This window comes from Neomonachus schauinslandi, chromosome 3 (genome assembly GCF_002201575.2).
Source record: "Neomonachus schauinslandi chromosome 3, ASM220157v2, whole genome shotgun sequence".
NCBI lineage: Eukaryota > Metazoa > Chordata > Mammalia > Carnivora > Phocidae > Neomonachus > Neomonachus schauinslandi.
The window spans coordinates 172198128-172217256 of NC_058405.1; the positions used below are offsets into that span (position 1 = coordinate 172198128).

General features: G+C 41.1%; 1 protein-coding gene across 2 annotated transcripts in view; it reads left to right on the forward strand.

Annotated features, from left to right (window-relative positions):
* The window catches only part of XRCC5 (X-ray repair cross complementing 5), a 90371-nt gene that overhangs the window by 62471 nt on the left and 8771 nt on the right, over window positions 1–19129 (forward strand). For both annotated transcript variants that reach the window (XM_021702788.1, XM_021702789.1), the window contains 3 exons: window positions 13906–14015; window positions 15662–15758; window positions 17964–18031. In XM_021702788.1, coding sequence (XP_021558463.1) covers window positions 13906–14015; window positions 15662–15758; window positions 17964–18031 — 275 coding nt within the window. The remainder of the gene's footprint in view (window positions 1–13905; window positions 14016–15661; window positions 15759–17963; window positions 18032–19129) is intronic.

Sequence of the window (19129 nt, forward strand, 5' to 3'; positions counted from 1 at the left end):
CAAATGTCAGGTCAGTTTAGATGATAGTTTGTTCAAATCTATATCCTTGTTGATTTTTTGTCTAGTCATTCTCCATGATGTTTTGAGTATTGAAAGTTATTCCCCTTGAGACCTTGTGGACTGGTGAGACCTTTATAATTTTTGCCTAACCCTAGCTAAACAAAAATCTGGAGACCCAAGTGAATCTCTGCAGAGTACCAGTAAAGAAAACATCGTCAATTCAGGTAATAGAGTGTATTTTAAATAAAAGTCTTCAGGTATTGGAGTTTAAAAAAATTTTTTTAAACTTAGATACATGTATCACAAGATTATGTTTGTGTTTCATAATCCTCTGCTTCATGAGAAGAATTCATTTACTTTAGTGAATGACCAGTACAGGAAAATTTGTGTAGATTCGGGAACTTGTTGGAGCACAGAGATGATTAGTTGTAAGTAATGAAAGTCAATTTACAATTTAGTGATAAATAGGTATTTTTTTAAAAAAGATTTATTAGAGAGGGAGAGAGAGAAAAAGAGAAAGCACTAGTGGAGGGAGGGGCAGAGAGAGAGAGGGAGAGAATCTCCAGCTGACTCCCTGCTGAGCACAGAGCCCAATACGGGACTCAGTCTCACAACCCTGAGATCAAGACCTGAGACAAAACCAAGAGTCGACTGCGCCACCCACGTGCCCTGACAATAGGTATTTTAGTACATAAGTCTTAGGTCAGTGCTTATAGATTTGGAAAGTTTATAGATTCATTATTCCCTCCTTTCATTTGTTTCTTCTTTTGTGCCATTTTCTCAAGCATGGGTTTATTTTGTTTGATTCATTATTTGTCTCATACATTGAGAAGAAAATATATGGAATAATTAAGGTTGGATTATACCGTAATTATCCCCATTTCTAATTACTCTTAGATGGACTGTAATGAAGCCAACAAGACTTATACATTGAAATTTTAAATGTACAGGATGAGAGGGAGGCGTTGAATATATAAACCAGAGATAAGATTTGCCTGTAGCAAATCCGGTTCACATTGGTAGTCTTTCCTGAGCACAGTGGGTAAACTTAAATAATTTGAAGGTCCTTTTTAATACAGCCCTTTAAGTATATGAGTAATAAACAGAAAAAAGTAGATGGTGCAAAAAATAAAAAAGAAATGAAAGGATCATGAAATAGAAGTATTCTGAGTTTCATCTTCAGTAAATGCCAACCTATGAAAAATGTCTACCCATTTAAGGCTCACTAGAAATAGAAACAATTGTTTATTGCTCCCTAGACTTCTCCTCATTAAAAAATAAGTGCATGCTCACTGGAAAAAGATCAAATAATAATAGAGTAGTACATAAAAGTTAAGAAAAGGAAGTCTCCTCCTTCATTGTCCCCATCTCTTCCAGTCCCTCCCCAAACTCACATTTTATCTTGCTTTCTCACTGTCTCCTCTTAGGAGTAACCCTGTTAATCCCTGTTAACACTGTGTTGTAGTCAAGATGGTTAATATTTTAGGGTGTGGTAAATTGGTGTTATAGCCATAGACAATACATTTTGGAAAATACTCCCCCATTACCCCCCCAATTCCCAGTGGGCTCAATCAATGTGATCTAAGAGAAGAAAAAAGAGCATACAGCAAAGTGGGATGGAGCTAAGTCATAGTAAGTGACAACAGAAAGATGACTATGTGCACATAGGACAGCATTGGACATGGTATCTTTGGGGCACCTGGGTGACTCAGTTGGTTAAGCATCCGACTCTTGATCTTGGCTGAGGTCATGATTTCAGGGCTGTGAGCTCGAGCCCTGGGTATGGAGCCTGCTTAAGATTCTCCCTCTGCCCCTGCCCCTCGTCCCCATTAAAAAAAAAAAGAAGTGGTATGTTCTTCACACATGCCTGCACACATCTCTTACACAGCCCATTTCCCTTTGTCTATGTATTTCCCCCTTCCATAGAGCTTTATTTTCGCCATCTCCATCTCTGTAAAACTAACGTGAAGGGTGGTGATAAAAAAGTTCTAGACTATCCATTCCCCTTAGTGATACCAGTTCTAAAAATGCAGTGTGTGGGTTTAAATTGAAGGAATTCAAGAAGACCTCTTCCATTCTTTAGAGGTTTTGCAGGAGTAAATTGTCGACCTCAGAGAGTCGGGGACCTGGGGCGGCGAAGGAACTGAGAAAAAGAGACGACAGTATAGCGAGGCACAGGGGACCCCAGGCAAACAGCCCAAGGTGCTGAGGTTTATTTTCCATCCTCTTATATACCTTTTACAGCGATATAGATCTATAATGATTTACAGCAGGGGCGTAGTAAGGCACATTCCTCCACATACCCAGGATTAGTCAAGCACATAAGAATCTTTAAAAGAGAATAAAGGAACAAAGAGGGGAGTGCACAGTGTGCTCTTTACAGCTGGCTTCCTATCTACAAAACATATTCTGTTGTGTGCTTTAGAACAGACCACACACATCCCAAGGGCATTTCACTCTGATCCTTTCGCGTTATTTTTAATCCTGCAATCCGAGTTTTCTCAGAGATCTTGGAGTCTGAACGAACATGCACCGGTGGTCGTTGTGGCGTTCTGTTTCCCACAGTAAATCAGTGACGTTTAGGCCATTCGTTCATCCATTTAGCAAATGATGGAGCATCCTACTATGTGCTAGTCACTGTAGCGAAACACAGACAGTAAACAAATAAGAAAATAAATGTCAAATGGTGGTAAGGACTTGTGTTTGTTTCCAAGGGTTTTGTAACAAAGTACTACAGAGGGGCTGGCTTAAAACTATAGAAGTTTATTTCCTCACAGTTCTGGCAACTAGAATTCCAAAGTGGAGGTTTCAGGAAGGTTGGTTCCATATGAGGACTCTGAGGGGAATCTGTTCCATGCCCCTCTCCTAGCTCATGGTGACAGCTGACAGTCCTTGGTGGTCCTTAGCTTGTAGACACACCACTCTGGTCTCTACTCCTCTTCACAGGGAGCTCTCTCACAGTATGTGTCCAGATTTCCCTCTTTTTTTTAAAGATTTTATTTATATGAGGGAGGGAGAGAGAGAGAGAGCATGAGCCGGGAGAGGTGCAGAGGGAGAGGGAGAAGCAGACTCCCCACTGAGCAGGGAGCCCGACACAGGGCTCAATCCCCGGACTCCCTCAGGATCATGTCCTGAGCCAAAGGCAGACGCTTAACTGACTGAGTCACCCAGATGCCCTAAATTTCCCTCTTCTTAAAAGGACACCAGTCAGGGCGCCTGGGTGGCTCAGTTGGTTAAGCGACTGCCTTCGGCTCAGGTCATGATCCTGGAGTCCCTGGATCGAGTCCCGCATCGGGCTCCCTGCTCGGCAGGGAGTCTGCTTCTCCCTCTGGCCCTCCCCCCTCTCATGTGCTCTCTGTCTCATTCTCTCTGTCAAATAAATAAATAAAATCTTTAAAAAAAAAAAAAAAAAGGACACCAGTCAGATTAGGGCCTATTCTTATGACCTCATCTTAATTTGATTATATCGGCAAGGACCCTATTTCCACATAAGGTCATATTCTGAGGTTTTGGAAAGGACATGAATTTTCAGAGAATGTTATTCAAGTCATGATAGCACTAGAGAAAAAATTAAAACAGGATAATGGGATAGTGAGTGCTGGGGTGAGATGGGCTCATGATTTTATAGAGGATCAAGGAAGGCTCACTTTTGGGGTATCATTTGAACAGAGAATTGAGGAAGGTGGAGGAGAGAACCTGGTGGGTATCTCTGGGGAGAACGTTTCAGACAGAGGGAGCAGTATGTTCTCCTGAAGCAGAGCATTTGACCTCATTAAGGAGCATCAGGGAGGCCATTGTGACTGAAGGAAGGAAGTAGGAGATGAGATCAGGGGGGTAGCTGGGGTACATATCACATAGGGCCTCCTAGACCTCCTGCTTCTACTCTGAGTGAAATGGGAAACCACTGAGGAATTCTAAGTAGAGGTTGATCTGATTGACTTATGTTTTCAAAGTGCCCTGGCCACCATGTTGAGAATGGGCAAGGTTGAAGTAGGCAGATGAGTTAGAAGGCTACTGTAGTAATGCAAGTGAGAGAAAGTGAGAAGAGGTCAGATTCTTGACATGCTTTAAAAGAATTGGCAGATTTTACCGACTATTTGAATGTAGGGTGTGAGAAAAAGAAATGAGTCAGGGATGACTCCTGTTTTTTGGCCTGAGCGACTGGAAGGAATTGGTTTTTACTGAGAGGACAGAGACATGCTAAGCTGGTTATGCAGGTCTGGACTTCAGGCAAGAGGTCTGGGTTCTAAATATAAATCTGGGAAAAGTCACCTAGAGATGTTCTCTGAAGGCATGAGACTGGATGAGATCTTTGAGAAGGGGAGAGGTGTGGTGTCTAGGGCACCGGTGGAAAGGGTCACTTAGATGCACAAATAGTTCATCCAAGGCAGTAGGACACAAGGCAGTATGGGTGCAAATGCAGGTGGGTGCCCAGTTTGGGGAAGAATTCATAGACTAGCCTTGCATAACCTGAACCATTAAAAGGCTGGACAGGAAAGCCCAAAGTAAAGTATCCCAAGTGATGCAACAGCCTAAGGATATCCTGGTGCTAATAGGACTTTCCCCAGAAAGAAGGGTTTTTTGATGCTGTTGTTGTTTTGCTTCTTGAGTTGACTGTTGATGAGCATTTCTGACCACTTTGTACCCATTTATAATTCTCTCCTAATTTCCCATCATTTTCTGGATCTGTCTCTTCCTTTCCATCCTAACACCAGTATCCTAATTCAAGCTTTCATTACTTCACCATTGGATAGTCATAGCAAACTATATTAATTATCCTCAAAGTTCTTCTTGTTCATCCCATATGCTGGTACAGATTTAGCTTTCCTTTTTTTTTTTTTTAATTAATCTCTACACCCAACGAACTTAAAAACCCTGAGATCAAGAGTTCCACGGTCCATTGACTGAGCCAGGCAGGCGCCCCCAGATTTAGCTTCTTATAGCACAGATTTGATTAAGGGTCAGCCCTTTTTAATCACTCCCCATGTCTTTGAAATTAGTCCCCCATTTCAAAGCTTTCCACAACCCTCTCTGCCATTGCAGACCCATCTTCTACAGGCCCCCTCTATGAACTCTGTACTCAGACCAAACGCTATTCCTGCTAATACCCTTGTAACATTGGCTTGCCTGCCTCTGTATATTTGCTCATGATGTTCCTTCCACAAAGAATGCCCATTCTTTTTTCTCACCCCCAAATCCCGCTCTAAAGAGGTGCTTGTGATTTAAGAGCCAGTGTATCCTGGGATACCTGCGCCTAGTAGTAGTTTTATTGTAGTGTGATACATTGTCAAGATGGCTGCTGTTAGTCCACCATCACTGGAACAGATAACCTCCATCTGTTTTTATGTTTGCCAAGTACTGCTGACTAAGTAATTTTTTTGTTTCCATTGTTGACTTCAAGGGAGCAGTGCTTGAGAATAATAACAATTTGAATTTTTGAATTACAGCAGAATTAACTCTCAGGTTCTTTGGATCAATTCATAAATCTTAGCCCCATCGAAGAAGTGGAGAAAAATAATATCTCAATATTTTGAGCTCTAAAATATACAACTTTCTTCACAAAATCAAAAAAGGGAAAAAATGAAAGAAAAAAAAGGATCTGAAGGAAAGATGCCATATAAATACAGGGCATCATTATTTATCAATTTTTAGGAAGATTTACCACATGAAACATAGTTGTTTTAAATTTTCTGGTACTTGATATGTCCTTTTAAGAGTGACTCAGATTCCATCAAAAACTAATGATGTAATGTATGGTGATTAACATAATAAAATAAAATTAAAAAAGAGTGACTCAGATTCTTAGGGTATCGTAGGACACTGTGCCACCACCCCGCCCCCATCGTCCATAAAAGCACATTCAAGCAGTGGCCGCCTGCTTCTCCTTTCTGTGGAGCCTGACTCACCACTCACTATATCTCTTCAACTGATACATGAATTTCAATTCCATTCAATTACCAACTTTTAATTGGATCCCATTGCCAGATTGGTCTCCTGTTCCAGAGTGTTTCCTCTTGGCTGCACTGTTACTATGGCTACTTGGTTCCTTCTGCTTACTTCCTGCATTAGGTTGATGACATCCACTCTGCTATGAAGCTAGACAGATACTGTAAAATTGCTACAGTACCAAACACTGTCATCTTGCATTCTGCCTCCCTCCTACTGCCCATCTGGAATGGGATCATGTCTACATGGTAAGGTTATTAATTCTTGTATAGCACTTTTATTTTAGGAAGCTTCACCAAGTTTTAGAGTTAGAAAATTGTGGAGACCCTCTCTCTCTACTCCCTAGCCCCACACCCAACACATACTTCCAAGCATATGGCATATACGTTACACAAAGGAGCCAAAGAAGTCACTTCATTTGATGAAAAAGTCTTCCTTTAGCTTCTTTCTTATGTTAGCATCATGTCCCAATTTTGGACTTTAAGTGCACTCCCTCCTGGAATTGGGGAAATTAGTTATACTAAAAACAAAAAACAAAAAAAATGGATGTTCTTTGGTCTTTAGCAAACTGCTGTATGCCCTGTAAATCTGTAAATATTCATGGATAACCTTCAGGTTTTGTGGGACATGTTCAATGGGTCTTTAATGGTTAAATTGAATGTTGTTAATAAAAAATAAAAAGACCATAGAATGCCATAGAACCCACCCTTTGACCAGGAGACTTAAAATTTTCAGCTGACTCAGGAACAGACCTGGTCTTACACTCAAGTTATTTAAGATGAGAACCATTATTCATCCAGAATGAAGAAGATTTGTTGTAATGTTCTCTTACATAAAATGAGCTTACCACTAGTGGGCTTGCTGGATGCCATTTTTATAGTTTCTCATTAGCTCGCACTATCACCTTTTTTCTAGAGTGAGCTAAGACCAAGAGACCGTCCTGTGGTTATAAAGTAGGACTCACAGCTCAAATAAAAACAAAAATAAAACTAGCGAGATCTCAAGAGTCTGCAGGAATGGATTCTGACAATAAAGACTTTGCATTTACTCTGCTCCTTGTGCCTGGGGTTTTAATTTAACACATCAATGAAAAGGCAGCATTTAAAAGGGGGGGAGAACACCCAGCAAGACTTACTTTTATTAGTGCAATTTGTAAGAAATTACTGCATTTAATGAGAAAATCGTTAAGCATGAAAAAATGGTCTGTGACTGAACTTGTGGAGCTTAAATGGTGAGGCTTTAATTGAGTTTTTTAGTTATTGGTAAGAAAATAATAATAATAAAACGGCCAAGGCTGTATCTATATTGTTGAGTGGTCAGCATTTTATATGCCTTCATTCAGTTTCTTGTGCCACTGGTCACGCATGGTACTGTGGCTATGGTGGTCTCTGTGTCAGGACCACGGACTGTTTCTCTTCTCAGAAGGGAGGCGGGCAACTCTGTCTGCTCAGTGGGGAATTCTGGGGCAAATTGTCTCGCAGAACAGCTTCTAAAAGGGGGAAGATCAGGGCAGAGGCAAAGAGCAGGACAGAGCTATGTCTGTTTCACAGTCCAGCTGCTTCAAAATAAGACATTTGCACATCATTTTCAGGTTTGTAAAGTTTATCTTTTTTTCCTAATTCTCAGTTTCTTTTGTTGCCACCCGGTGATTTCTTTCTCCCCAACAAAAATATTTCGTTGAAGACCACAAAACTAAAACCAGGAATACCAGACGTGCTAGACCAGGAGCACAAACATTGAGGGCAGATTCTGCCTGGGATCTTAGATCCAGCCTCTTTTGGAAATAGGAGCAGAAAGGACATTTAAGAAATAAGTTAGCATATCTTTTGTCATGAAGAAGAAAATATTTAGGATACCTTTTTTTGTACTTCAATCTTCAGAAGATCCTTTGACTTCTGTGAAAGGGTTCAGTCACTTCCGGTTCTTCTGGTTTGTCATCGTGGTCCACACAGGTGTGTGACCGCCATGCGCTGGGTTTCACAAGATTAGACCTGAAGGAAAGGGAGATGTATGTAGCTCTAAAGATGTTTCAAGTAGACGTGAAATCTATGTCTCTCTTTTTTTTTTTTTTTACGTGATTCTGGTTTTGTAGAAGTATGCTTTAAATATATGTATTTTTGAAGATTTTATTTATTAGAGTGCATGAGAGAAAGAGAGCATGAGCGAGGGCAGGAGGGTGGAGGGAGAGGGAGAAGCAGACTCCCCACTGAGCAGGGAGCCCAACACAGGACTCAGTCCCAGGATCCTGGGATCATGACCCGAGCCGAAGGCAGACGCTTGGCCGACTGAGCCACCCAGGCTCAGTCATATATATACATATATATACACACACACATATATTTATTTATTTATTTATTTAATTTATATATAATTTTTATATATATACACACATACAAAATTGGCTAGGAAAAGCTTTAAACAAATGCTTATGAACCTTTTCAATAACTTTCTATTGAATTTCATTGTATTCTCTCTCACTAGAAAGAAGGAAAGAAAAAAACCTGTACATTTTATCTTCTTTTATTTATTTTTTTTAAAGATTTTATCCATTTATTTGATAGAGAGAGACACAGCGAAAGAGGGAACACAAGCAGGGGGAGTGGGAGAGGGAGAAGCAGGCCTCCCACTGAGCAGGGAGCCCAATGTGGGGCTCGATCCCAGGACCCCGGGATCATGACCTGAGCCGAAGGCAGACGCTTAACGACTGAGCCACCCAGGCGCCCCTTATCTTCCTTTATTATTTAAAGAATACTTTGTTAATTTTGTGTCTCCAGGATCTATCCAGTGCATAAAATGGGGCATCCACCTCTCTGGGTTCATAGTAACACTGTGTGGAATGGCCCCTAGACCCACTCCTCGCCCCTCCCATGTGTGTACCAGATCTGGGTGGAGGGTGGGGACGGGACAGAGCCAGCCCCTGCAGGTTGTATTTCGCAGCCTCCCATGACAGCTGGCTTCCTACAGGGTTCAGCCAACAGGAGACCCTGGTGGGAAATTGGTAGGAGGCAAGGAGGGAGGGAGAAGCCGGAGTATTTCTTCCTCCCTCTCTGTTAGGCAGCATCTCCAGTCCTCCATGGCTTCAGATCCCACCAGACAGGCCCCTGAGCTCTAGTTGCTCTACCTCTCTCTTCTCTTTTCTCCCCGTTCCCCTGCACTGCGAAGGGGTGCTGAGGGCTTCTTGCTGTTTCTAATCTCTGGGTTACAGCACCATTTTCAGTTGGCTTTACAGCCCTCCGCACCTGTGTAACAGCTGCCTGCATCGCACTTCCTTTGTCAGAGTGATTTCTCTTCTTCTGGTTGGACCCTGGCTGGTAGATACACAGCCTCTACCCACGATGACCAGTTTTTATCCTGGAGGAAAGAGCCATAAGCCTGTTGGCGATCTGTTTCTGTTCTAGTTGCCTATATTAAAACACAGACTCATTTTCTTATCAGGCAAATGTTTCTTGTAAGTTTCTGGCTTAAAATGGTGATTGTATTTACATGTGCATTTAATTGGTGGCAGACTGGACTACTTGCTTTGAGTTTTGTTTGCCGATAAATACTGTTATTTTACTCTCTTTAATTACTGACCTGACCATATACTTATTTAAGTGCTTAATTTATATCATCACTTTTTAAGTTTGTTTTATGAAGATGCCACTGTCATTGTGTAAATCTGTTCTTAACATTTAAAAATAATTTAACTGCCGACTTCTGTAAAATGTGCACCCCTTCAATAAGTACAGTTCATAGGAGGCATTGAGGTAGTGAGAAGGATTAAATTGGGAAATGTCCTGAATGATGCCTGGGTTCAGCAAAATCATTTGAGATGGTTTTACAGCCCTTTATATATAATGTGTGACAGATGAGCGAACCTACTGCTGTTTGGGCTCTGTCCGATGAAGGGGAAAAAACCCACAATACATGACTTCCTTTCATTCTGTTGGAAACATCTTTGCAGAGAACAGAGGTAGTAAACAAATGTCAAGTTAGAAGCTGACAAGCACATGGCCCCGGGTGTTTTGGCCCCTGTGAAGAAGAGAGGTGATTCATTTTCTGGGATTTTGGGTGGTAGTGAATATTTTCTCTAGAGAGGGAGAACATACATTTCAGATTAAACAAAAAACTCTGCCATTTTCCCCACACATAAAACTTTTGTATCTGGGTTGCATTTTTAGTGTTAACACTAAAATATTATTGAGACTGATTTTGTGTATCAACAATCTATATATATGTAAGATGCTGGGCTAATATATAATGCCCATATTTAAAACCTCAAAATTTAGACCATTTTGATTTTGAAGACTCCTTGAAATAAATGATGACCCTTGCCTAAGATGGATGGCTCTTTCAATGGCCATCTTTTATATTAGCTACTAATGAGTATTATTGAGCCTCTGACTAATTCTGAAAAGCATTTTGGTGAATTATAATTGGCACTGTGATTTACTGAGTATGAAGACTGACAGGCCATTCCATACCCTATAATTGATGTGGAAGCGGAGACAAGCACCCTGATGATCAGCATTTCCTTTATGTGGGGTGGGGAGGATGGGGGCTTCAAAAGCATCATCAAGCCAAAGTAGAATATTATTTTTGTCTGCCATTTCTGCATTTTACTTTTATTAAAAATGTCAGGAAAACACGAAATGCCACCAGACTTTGGAAGGGAAGTCTTGTCCACGTCCCATTGTGATATTCAGTATATTAAAGCATCATCCATCACAGCTATTTGCTGGTGTTAAATGGTTCATGATAGTCAGTGAACTGCAAAATAGTCTGGATAGACCGACAGAATTCAGAATCATGGGCCAAATGCACAGGCCATGTAACTGATGATTCCTGGAAGGGCAAAATCTGGTTCTTCGTATTCATTGGATTTATTGCAAGTGTGGATATGTTTATCTCCCTGTGTTCCTGAACTTCCTGGAGGAAAAGACAGTCTAACATGTAAGAAAACTCAATCCAAATAGGCCCACAAATACATAAGAACTTCATTCTTCAGTAGAAAGTAGATGTTGAGACTCCTGCTTCCTTTTTTTTATATCCCTTCTTTCCTGTATCATTACTACAAATGGATTATTGACTTCTGCTTTTGCCTGTAGGATGGCAACTGTGTGTGTGTGTGTGTGTGTGTGTGTGTGCGCGCGCGCGCGCGCGTGCGCACCATCATATGTCAAAATAAAATGGGTCAGGGAACTGTTTTTTGCAAAGCAGTTCAGTCCCTATTTAGTTGATATATGGGCTCCCGGGTTTAAGGACTCCCTAAGCTTCAGTACCTAATCCCTTGTGCTTTTTATACTCTTTTTTTTTTTTTTTTGCAGTCTTTATGTCCTAGTTTGGACACAGCAGACAGCTCTCCTCTTTAATCTCAGCATCTTTGGCGCCGTACCCTCCTGGTTTTCGTGTGTCTCCCTCAACACTCCTTAGCTCCTTTGTCAACTCTGTTTTCCCTCCATGAGCTCTAAATGTTGCAGTTCCTTAAAGGCTTGGTCTTCAACCCTTCTCCCCTGCAGTTGCTCTGGAGCCAAGCTCCATCCTGCCTCAGGACCCTCACACAGACTGTTGTCTTCTTGGACCACCCACCTCTCCCCTAGCTGATTCTTCCTCTTCCTTCCCCTCCTCCTGTCTGGACTCCATTTGCGTCTCTTCAGACATACCCTGTCCTTTCCCACCTCTCTTCTTTATACTTTTGCTCATTCTGTTTTCTGCTCCATGATGGCCAAATTCTATTTTTCATTGCCCAGCAAAAAAGCCATGTTAATTAATGAAAATGTCTTATAATCAGTCACCAGAGATTTTTAAAAATTCACATCAGCTGATATATTTCCATACCAGTCATGGTCCTCTTCACATTTACCTCCTATTATTCCTTTTGTGTGTGTGTTATATCCCCTTGTAGGTTGTAAACTCCTCAAAGGCAAGGACTTTATCTTCAACTTCATGTCTTCCACAGAACACACTCCAGGGTCTTCCCTGTAACAGTTACACAGTAAATACACACTAGGTCAAAGTAAGGAAAATATTCACTGCATAAAGAGAAACATTTACATTATAGCTCACTAAGGTCCCTGGTTCTCATTTCAAAAGAAAGGAGGAACGCTAAGTCTCTGGGATTACTACCCATAGCCTGTGAAGGCTCTTACTTGTGGCTAGATATGTAATTCTGAGTGACTTTCTGTGGGTCTCTTCTGAGCAAGCAGGCTGCTGTAAGTGCTGGAGGAGCACCGTCAAACCCTCTGTCACTTCACCGCTCCAAGCTGATAGATAGCTTCTCTTGCTTTGAGCTGCTTGTTGGTTTTCCACTCTGCCTACTAATCAGGGCTGTGTTATTTACCTTGTTTAAAAAGACCCATCCAAACATCCCTTCTCTCCTTTGTATTGTTGGGTGTTAATTCACCACTGCAGGATACATTGGTAAAGACTTCAGAAATTGCAAGGAAGTGTTTCTTTAATCCCTCAAGTTTGCTAAGTACTTTATTATAATGGAGATCATAATCTCCTAGTTGGTGGAAGAGACGAAATAATTACTGGGGATATTTTTCTCTTGCTGCAAAATGATTATATTAGGAAACACTTTGTCCAGTTTTTTTGTTTTTTTTTTTTAAGATTTTATTTGTTTAGAGAGCGCATGCAAGTAGGGGGAGGGGCAGGGGGAGAGAGAGAATCCCAAGCAGACTCCCTGCTGAGCGCGGAGCCCAACATAGGGCTGATTTCACAACCCTGAGACCATGGCCAGAGCTGAAATCAAGAGTTGGGTGCTCAACTGACTGAGCCACCCAGGCGCCCTGCTTTGTCCAGTGTTTTAATCCTTTCCATAAGCTATAGGATTCTTAGGACCTAAGTTGATGGCACTGAATTTGATGTCTTTCATAAGGCATTGAGCAGTGCCCAGGTCATTGTGATTAAGTTAGTGGCCTCGAGCCTTTATAGGCAAGCCTTGAAAGTAGTCTCATTAGTACTGTGCACGTACCCATTCATAACTATTACAATGCTCAGACGAGGCCATGATTGTGGCCGCACCTTGACCGTTCAGCATAAATTGCCCTCCCAGCCAGCGAGTGAGTGGTTTCAGGGCACAAGTAAGACTGAGCCTTTATGCCATGAATGTGTACATCTCCTTGGTTTGTTCTATACCAGTCATAAGGGTCAGTTTCAATCTGCTCAGTGACTTATATTCCCTGATGACTTTATGTTTCTCTTTTCCTCACTGAAAAATATTTGTTTGTTAGGCAGCCTCAAGTTGCAGCCTATCTTAGAAACAATAACATTAATAATGTATTTCCTCTTTCTGTAGAATTTATGACATTGCTGACAGTTATTGTTTATTAAGTGTTCATGGCTTGTAGACTACTGAGCAACAGAGAGAATATTCAGATTCAAGGGCAGAAGATATGTAGCAATGATTCCTCATTCTAAAGGGATATTTATATTAAATTAAGACAAAGGCTGATCTTTTCTAATTTGACCTGTGATTGATAGAAGATGGGGTGTCCCTGGCTCATTACTCTTCTCTGTCTGGCACTGTTTGATGTTTATCATGAGTAGGATTAGGGGAGGGACTAGAGGATCTATTTTCTGTGACTATATCAGGAAAGACAGTTTGGAATTACCCAAATGGCCCCTAAATTCTGGGGGGGAAAACAAAAAGGAACCACAACTTTTTAAAAAACCATTTAGTGTTAGTCCCCTAAGGAACACTTAGCTATAATTCTAAGCATTGTAGAAATTAAATTTTATTTCTTGACAGATATCAGTAAGTATTCCCAAACTTTTCAAATACAGACTTTCGGAATCAGCATTTTGCATCTCACCTGCCCTTCCCATCCGCCCCCTCTCAAAGAAGAATAGCTTTTGTGCATACTGACCATGAGGCTCTTGAACCATAATACATACTGACAGGCACACAAAGCATGTACTCTCTCTAACCAACGTCACTCAGAACAAGGAAAATAAATTTGTTGTCTTATGTTCTAGCAAGTGGCCAGCTAATAAATCACATTGAACAGTTTCTGGATACCAATGAAACGCCATATTTTATGAAGAGCATGGACTGCATCACAGTCTTCCGGGAAGAAGCCATTCAGGTAATGCTCTCCTAGTCTGTCTTCCTCTTCCTAGCCACCATCACAGGGGAGACATACAGCACCCCACAAGTGAGCACAGGCTTTGGAAACCGTTGTTCTCACCCTGAGTAGCCGTGTTTGCCAAGAGATGCCAAAATGACTAAGTCTTTTTACTATCACTGTCGTTTCTGAGGGGGCATGAAGATGGGTGGGATGAATGGGATGCTTCGTCCCTGGGAGTTAGTGTTTTATTACATTATAGCCCTGGCTGCATGATTCCTATTTAGGAAACCAGGGAAATTTCCATTGTAACCTCTGGTGACCCACTCATTAAAGGACCAGCTAAGTTATTTTAAAGAAATTGGTGGAAAATATGTGTTGGTGTAATTATTGAGAAGGATTTTTTGAAGACGAGAGTAGGGATCTGGAATGCCAGGAAAAATTAACACTGAAAATTAATTACTCAGCACCACACCCCACTTTTTGTGTAGGTTTTTTGTTTGTTTTATTAGGAATTTTGAGAAAACACTGAAAATCTTCCAAATTATTTCTAGGCTTTTATACATAAACTCTAGGCAAGAGTGAACAAGTTTAAATTAGAAAGTATATTTTTAAAGTAGGCACGGTTGTAGTATATGTTCTCATGTGGGTGCTTATAAAATATTGGCTGAGTGAGTGAACAAATTAATTCTTGAGTTGTTTAGGTTCTTACAAAGAATGATAAGAAAATGGGAAAATTGTTAAAATTAGGGTAGAAGTAGATGATCCAAATGCCCTATAGGTAAAAGACAAAATATGGGCAGAGTCAATATAAGACTAAGGACGCCCCAGGTGAAGAAGGATCTGGTAAGGTGGGAAAAGGTAGTGAAAGTGTATTGCTTTTTTAGCATTGCCCCCAGCTAGACGGAGTGCCCAGTTATACTTCAGTGCCCTGTTGTCGTCAACTGTCCTTTAAAGTACCAGGTCACTTGATTTCTTAAAATAAAAAATTTTTAAAAAGCAAGGGAGAGATGGAAGAGCATCAAAAGAGACTCTAGTGGCATATCAGCCACTCTTAATGTAGAGACCTTTTCTAACTGCAAAACTGTACAACACACACACACATGAAAAAGAAAAAGGGTTTTATAATTGGGAAAATGTAAATACTGACTGGCCATTTACTCCTATTAAGGAATTACTACTAATTTTTTGGTATTTTTTAAAAGTCCCTCTCTTTGTAGATTTTAGATACTGCATACCGGAATATTTATAGATGACGTAATATGCTTGATGTTTGCTTCCAAACAGTCCCAGGGTTGTGGGAGAAGACTGGGGTATACGCGGGGCAAGACTGGCTGAGTTGACAGGTGTTGAAGCTGGGTGATGGGCATATTGAGCATTCATGAAACTCTTCTATTTTTGTTTGACTTTGTCTGTATTGAAGGTTAAAAAGCACAGCACCGAAAAACCGGTGTGGTTCTGAGCAGTTGTGTACCTTCCACAGATGGAAGGATTTCTGGTTCCCAGCAAACCAAGCTGAAATTTGGAATGGCAGACCAGATCTCCCATTTACCAAAGGAAGGACATTTTATATTTTTCTTATAAATAACGGTGGATTCATATATATAGCCCTTTGTCCCAGGAGTGACTTGTTTCTGTATCTGCTCTGCCCCCACATGCCACCCCAGTTTTCAGAAGAGCAGCGATTTAACGATTTCCTGAAAGCCCTTCGAGAGAAAGTGGAAATGAAACAGTTAAATCATTTCTGGGAAATTGTCGTTCAGGGTAAGGTGTCTTCTGTCATTTTCTCCAAATATTTATGCTCTTTTTTCTAAATCTAAATGTAAAATATGGTGTATGATGTGTTCCGTGGCAACCTGGTGACTTTCTGTGTGGATTTGGGAAAATGCTCAGGATCCAGTGAACGAAAAAATCTTGCTTAATGAGCATAAATAAAAAGTGATAAATAATAAATAAACATGGAAGTCCTGTCTTGAACTCTGTGCAGCATGACCCATTTCCAAGATGGTACCTTTTTTTTTTTTTTTTTTTAAAGATTTTATTTATTTGACAGAGAGATAGCGAGAGAGGGAACACAAGCAAGGGGAGTGTGAGAGGGAGAAGCAGGCTTCCTGCTGAGCTGGGAGCCCGATGCGGGGCTTGATCCCAGGACCCTGGGATCATGACCTGAGCCGAAGGCAGACACTTAATGACTGAGCCACCCAGGCACCCCGAAGATGTTACCTTTCTGTTTGTTGGAAGGACCTGTGTGGGCAAACACTGCCCCCTTTCTCAGATTCTTATATCCTTCTGTCCTGCCTGACCCACAGCACTGTCACTGACCTCACCCACATTTTACCTTCCTGCTACCTTTCATGAGTATGTTCTTGGGCTTTCCATATCAGCAGACCAGCGTCTTCATGCACCAAAGCCACTCCCTCACTTATTCACAGTGACCAATGCAAACTTAACCTAGAAAGAAGGCAACACACACTCTTTCAGTGTTAGGCTTGATGTTGGATTTCCTTCATGCCCTTTGCCTGTTTTTTTTTCACCTGACTTGATTTTCTTTTAGAACCAAGTATAAGATACTACTTATTAAAAATACCTCTTATGGGGTGCCTGGGTGGCTCAGTTGGTTAAGCGACTGCCTTCGGCTCAGGTCATGATCCTGGAGTCCCTGGATCGAGTCCCATATCGGGTTCCCTGCTCGGCAGGGAGTCTGCTTCTTCCTCTGACCCTCCCCCCTCTCATGTGCTCTCTCTCATTCTCTCTCTCTCAAATAAATAAAATCTTTAAAAAAAAAAAAAACCTCTTATGAAAACAATGATGTTGTAAATTGTGAAACTTTTCACTTGAAGTAGGGCCCTCAGATTAGTTTCAACCTGTCTTTCTGTGCAAACTCTGTAAAAAGGAGTTGCATATCTATCTATCCAGCTTCTAAGGGACAGCTTTTCATCACTCAGGCAACTATTTCCCTGACAGTTAATTTTTCAGCCCTTTAACTTCTACACTGGGGAGCAAAAGCAATTAGAATAGGTGGTGAATGGGGCTTACTCAAATCACTCTGGTGTCTCTGCTGCCGACCTAGTAGATGAAGGAGATTGGTTTTGGTGTTGATTGCCTCCAGCATATTGTTTGCTGAAAAGAAACTTACAGGACATACACAAGGTACATATTTTCTGAGAGTTTATATCCTAATACACATGACCTGTGCCATTTCTAGGTACAAATGGATGTTAGATGTATGTGCTTTTCTGAAAGTTTATCATGCATTAGCCATTTGAGGCAGAAGAAAATCTTAGGAAGAAGAGAAAACTGAAGGGTAGATTTTCTATCCTTGAATTGCTCTCACTGAGCTAAAATTGATGTATGTGCTAAATGATAGACATAACCATTGTGAGAGCATGTTTCCTCCCGGCCTTGGGCCTCTTGCCATTCCATCAGTAGCCAGTAACATTACTAGAAGTCAGAATGTCTGCAGCTTCCTATATTGGGTATCTAATGGGTTTGGGCCAAAGTATATAGTCATTCAGTTATTTATTTACTGAGCTTGTGCCATGCCTACATTGAAGGCAATAGAAAGATGAATAAAACCCATTCCCTGCCCTTGAGAAAAGTATGGTCCATTAAGAGAGAAAAAATATGTACACATAGTTACACAAGGTAAGATATGATGACAGCAACTTCAAAGGCATAAACAGAGTGATCTGAAAACTCTGAAGGAGAGATTTAATCAGGGAAGACTTCATGCAGCAGATAGCATTTGAGATGTGGCCTTTATTTTACACAGGCTAAGTAGGAAACAGGATAATATAAGATGGAAGGAACAGTGTGAGTTAAGTGCCTTCACAGTCTTCCATTCTTACAGAGAAGAGCGTCTGTGGAGTTTTAAAAATCTCTAATGTAGAGATGGGAGGAGGTGTGGTGGGGAGGAAGGTACGATTGGGATTGCTTTGCACTGGGATTTCACTCTGAATTACTTTTTAGATGGAATTACTCTGATCACCAAAGATGAAGCCCCTGGAAGTTCCATCACAGCTGAGGAAGCCAAAAAGGTATTGTGGAATAATATCATCTTTAGATGAATTATTGTAATGGGTATTATTTTCTTGATGCCATTCCTCCTTGAAAAATTTAAATTTTAAGGGTAACTAAATTAGTGTACCTATTCTTTATTTGACCAACTGGCCAATTCCTTTTCCTTCAACTACAGCGTTTTTGTAGGAGAAATTGTAAACTCCCTCAGTCTTCCATAGACTGTACCCCTGTTTCTAGAACTCACCTGGAATCACAGTGTCATTAGCTCTAGAGCTCCTGAAGTCCATAGCGCATACCAAGCGTAGCCGAGACATTGGTAAAGGCTATGAAATCCAGGTAGCCCAGTGATTCCCACTATGGCCGCACTTCAGTCACCTGGGGAGCTATTATTTAAGAAATATTGATGACGAGGCCCCTCCCCCAAAGATTCTGGTAATCCAAAATGGGGTCGTGGGCAGGGTTTGAGTTCTTAAAGCCTCTCAGGTGATTATAATGTGTAGCGAAGTAGAGAAACCTTAGTATTCCAGAGTAAGGCACAGCAGAGGTGTTTTTAGTGAACGACTCATGTATTGACACAAGCAGACCAAGGTCTCCCTGTTTGAGCCTAATTCAGCTATGAATCAAGTATATGTGGTTATTGAGTTTAGTGATCTTTCATTATACCTCATGTTTGTGATGAGAGTTAAAATTAAATAGTTCCTCAAGAGTATATGGTTGGTAACACTGAGCTTCAGTTACAGTCCCTGACTGATCCAGGCTTGCTGGCACAGCACCCAGCGGCTCTCGGTCTCGTGCTAAAGCCTCGGCTGTCTGCTAGGCACTGTGCTGGGTAATAAGACGGCACTCCTGCCCTCCAGAAACAGCTACAGGCTTGCAGAGGAGAATATTGGAGATTTAAAAACGTAACTACACATGCTCACAGAGAGCTTGATACAGGCTGGTGGACAGGAATCTGTTAAGGGAGTGGCAGGAACAAAGCTGGAAGTATTCGTCTTATGGCTAAATTCAGGCCAAATTTAAAAATGCCTTACAATTTCAACTCAAAAAGGCATTTGGCAGAAACAGTGGTATTTTTTGGGAAAGAAATTAGAATATACGAGAATTTGTATTAAGGC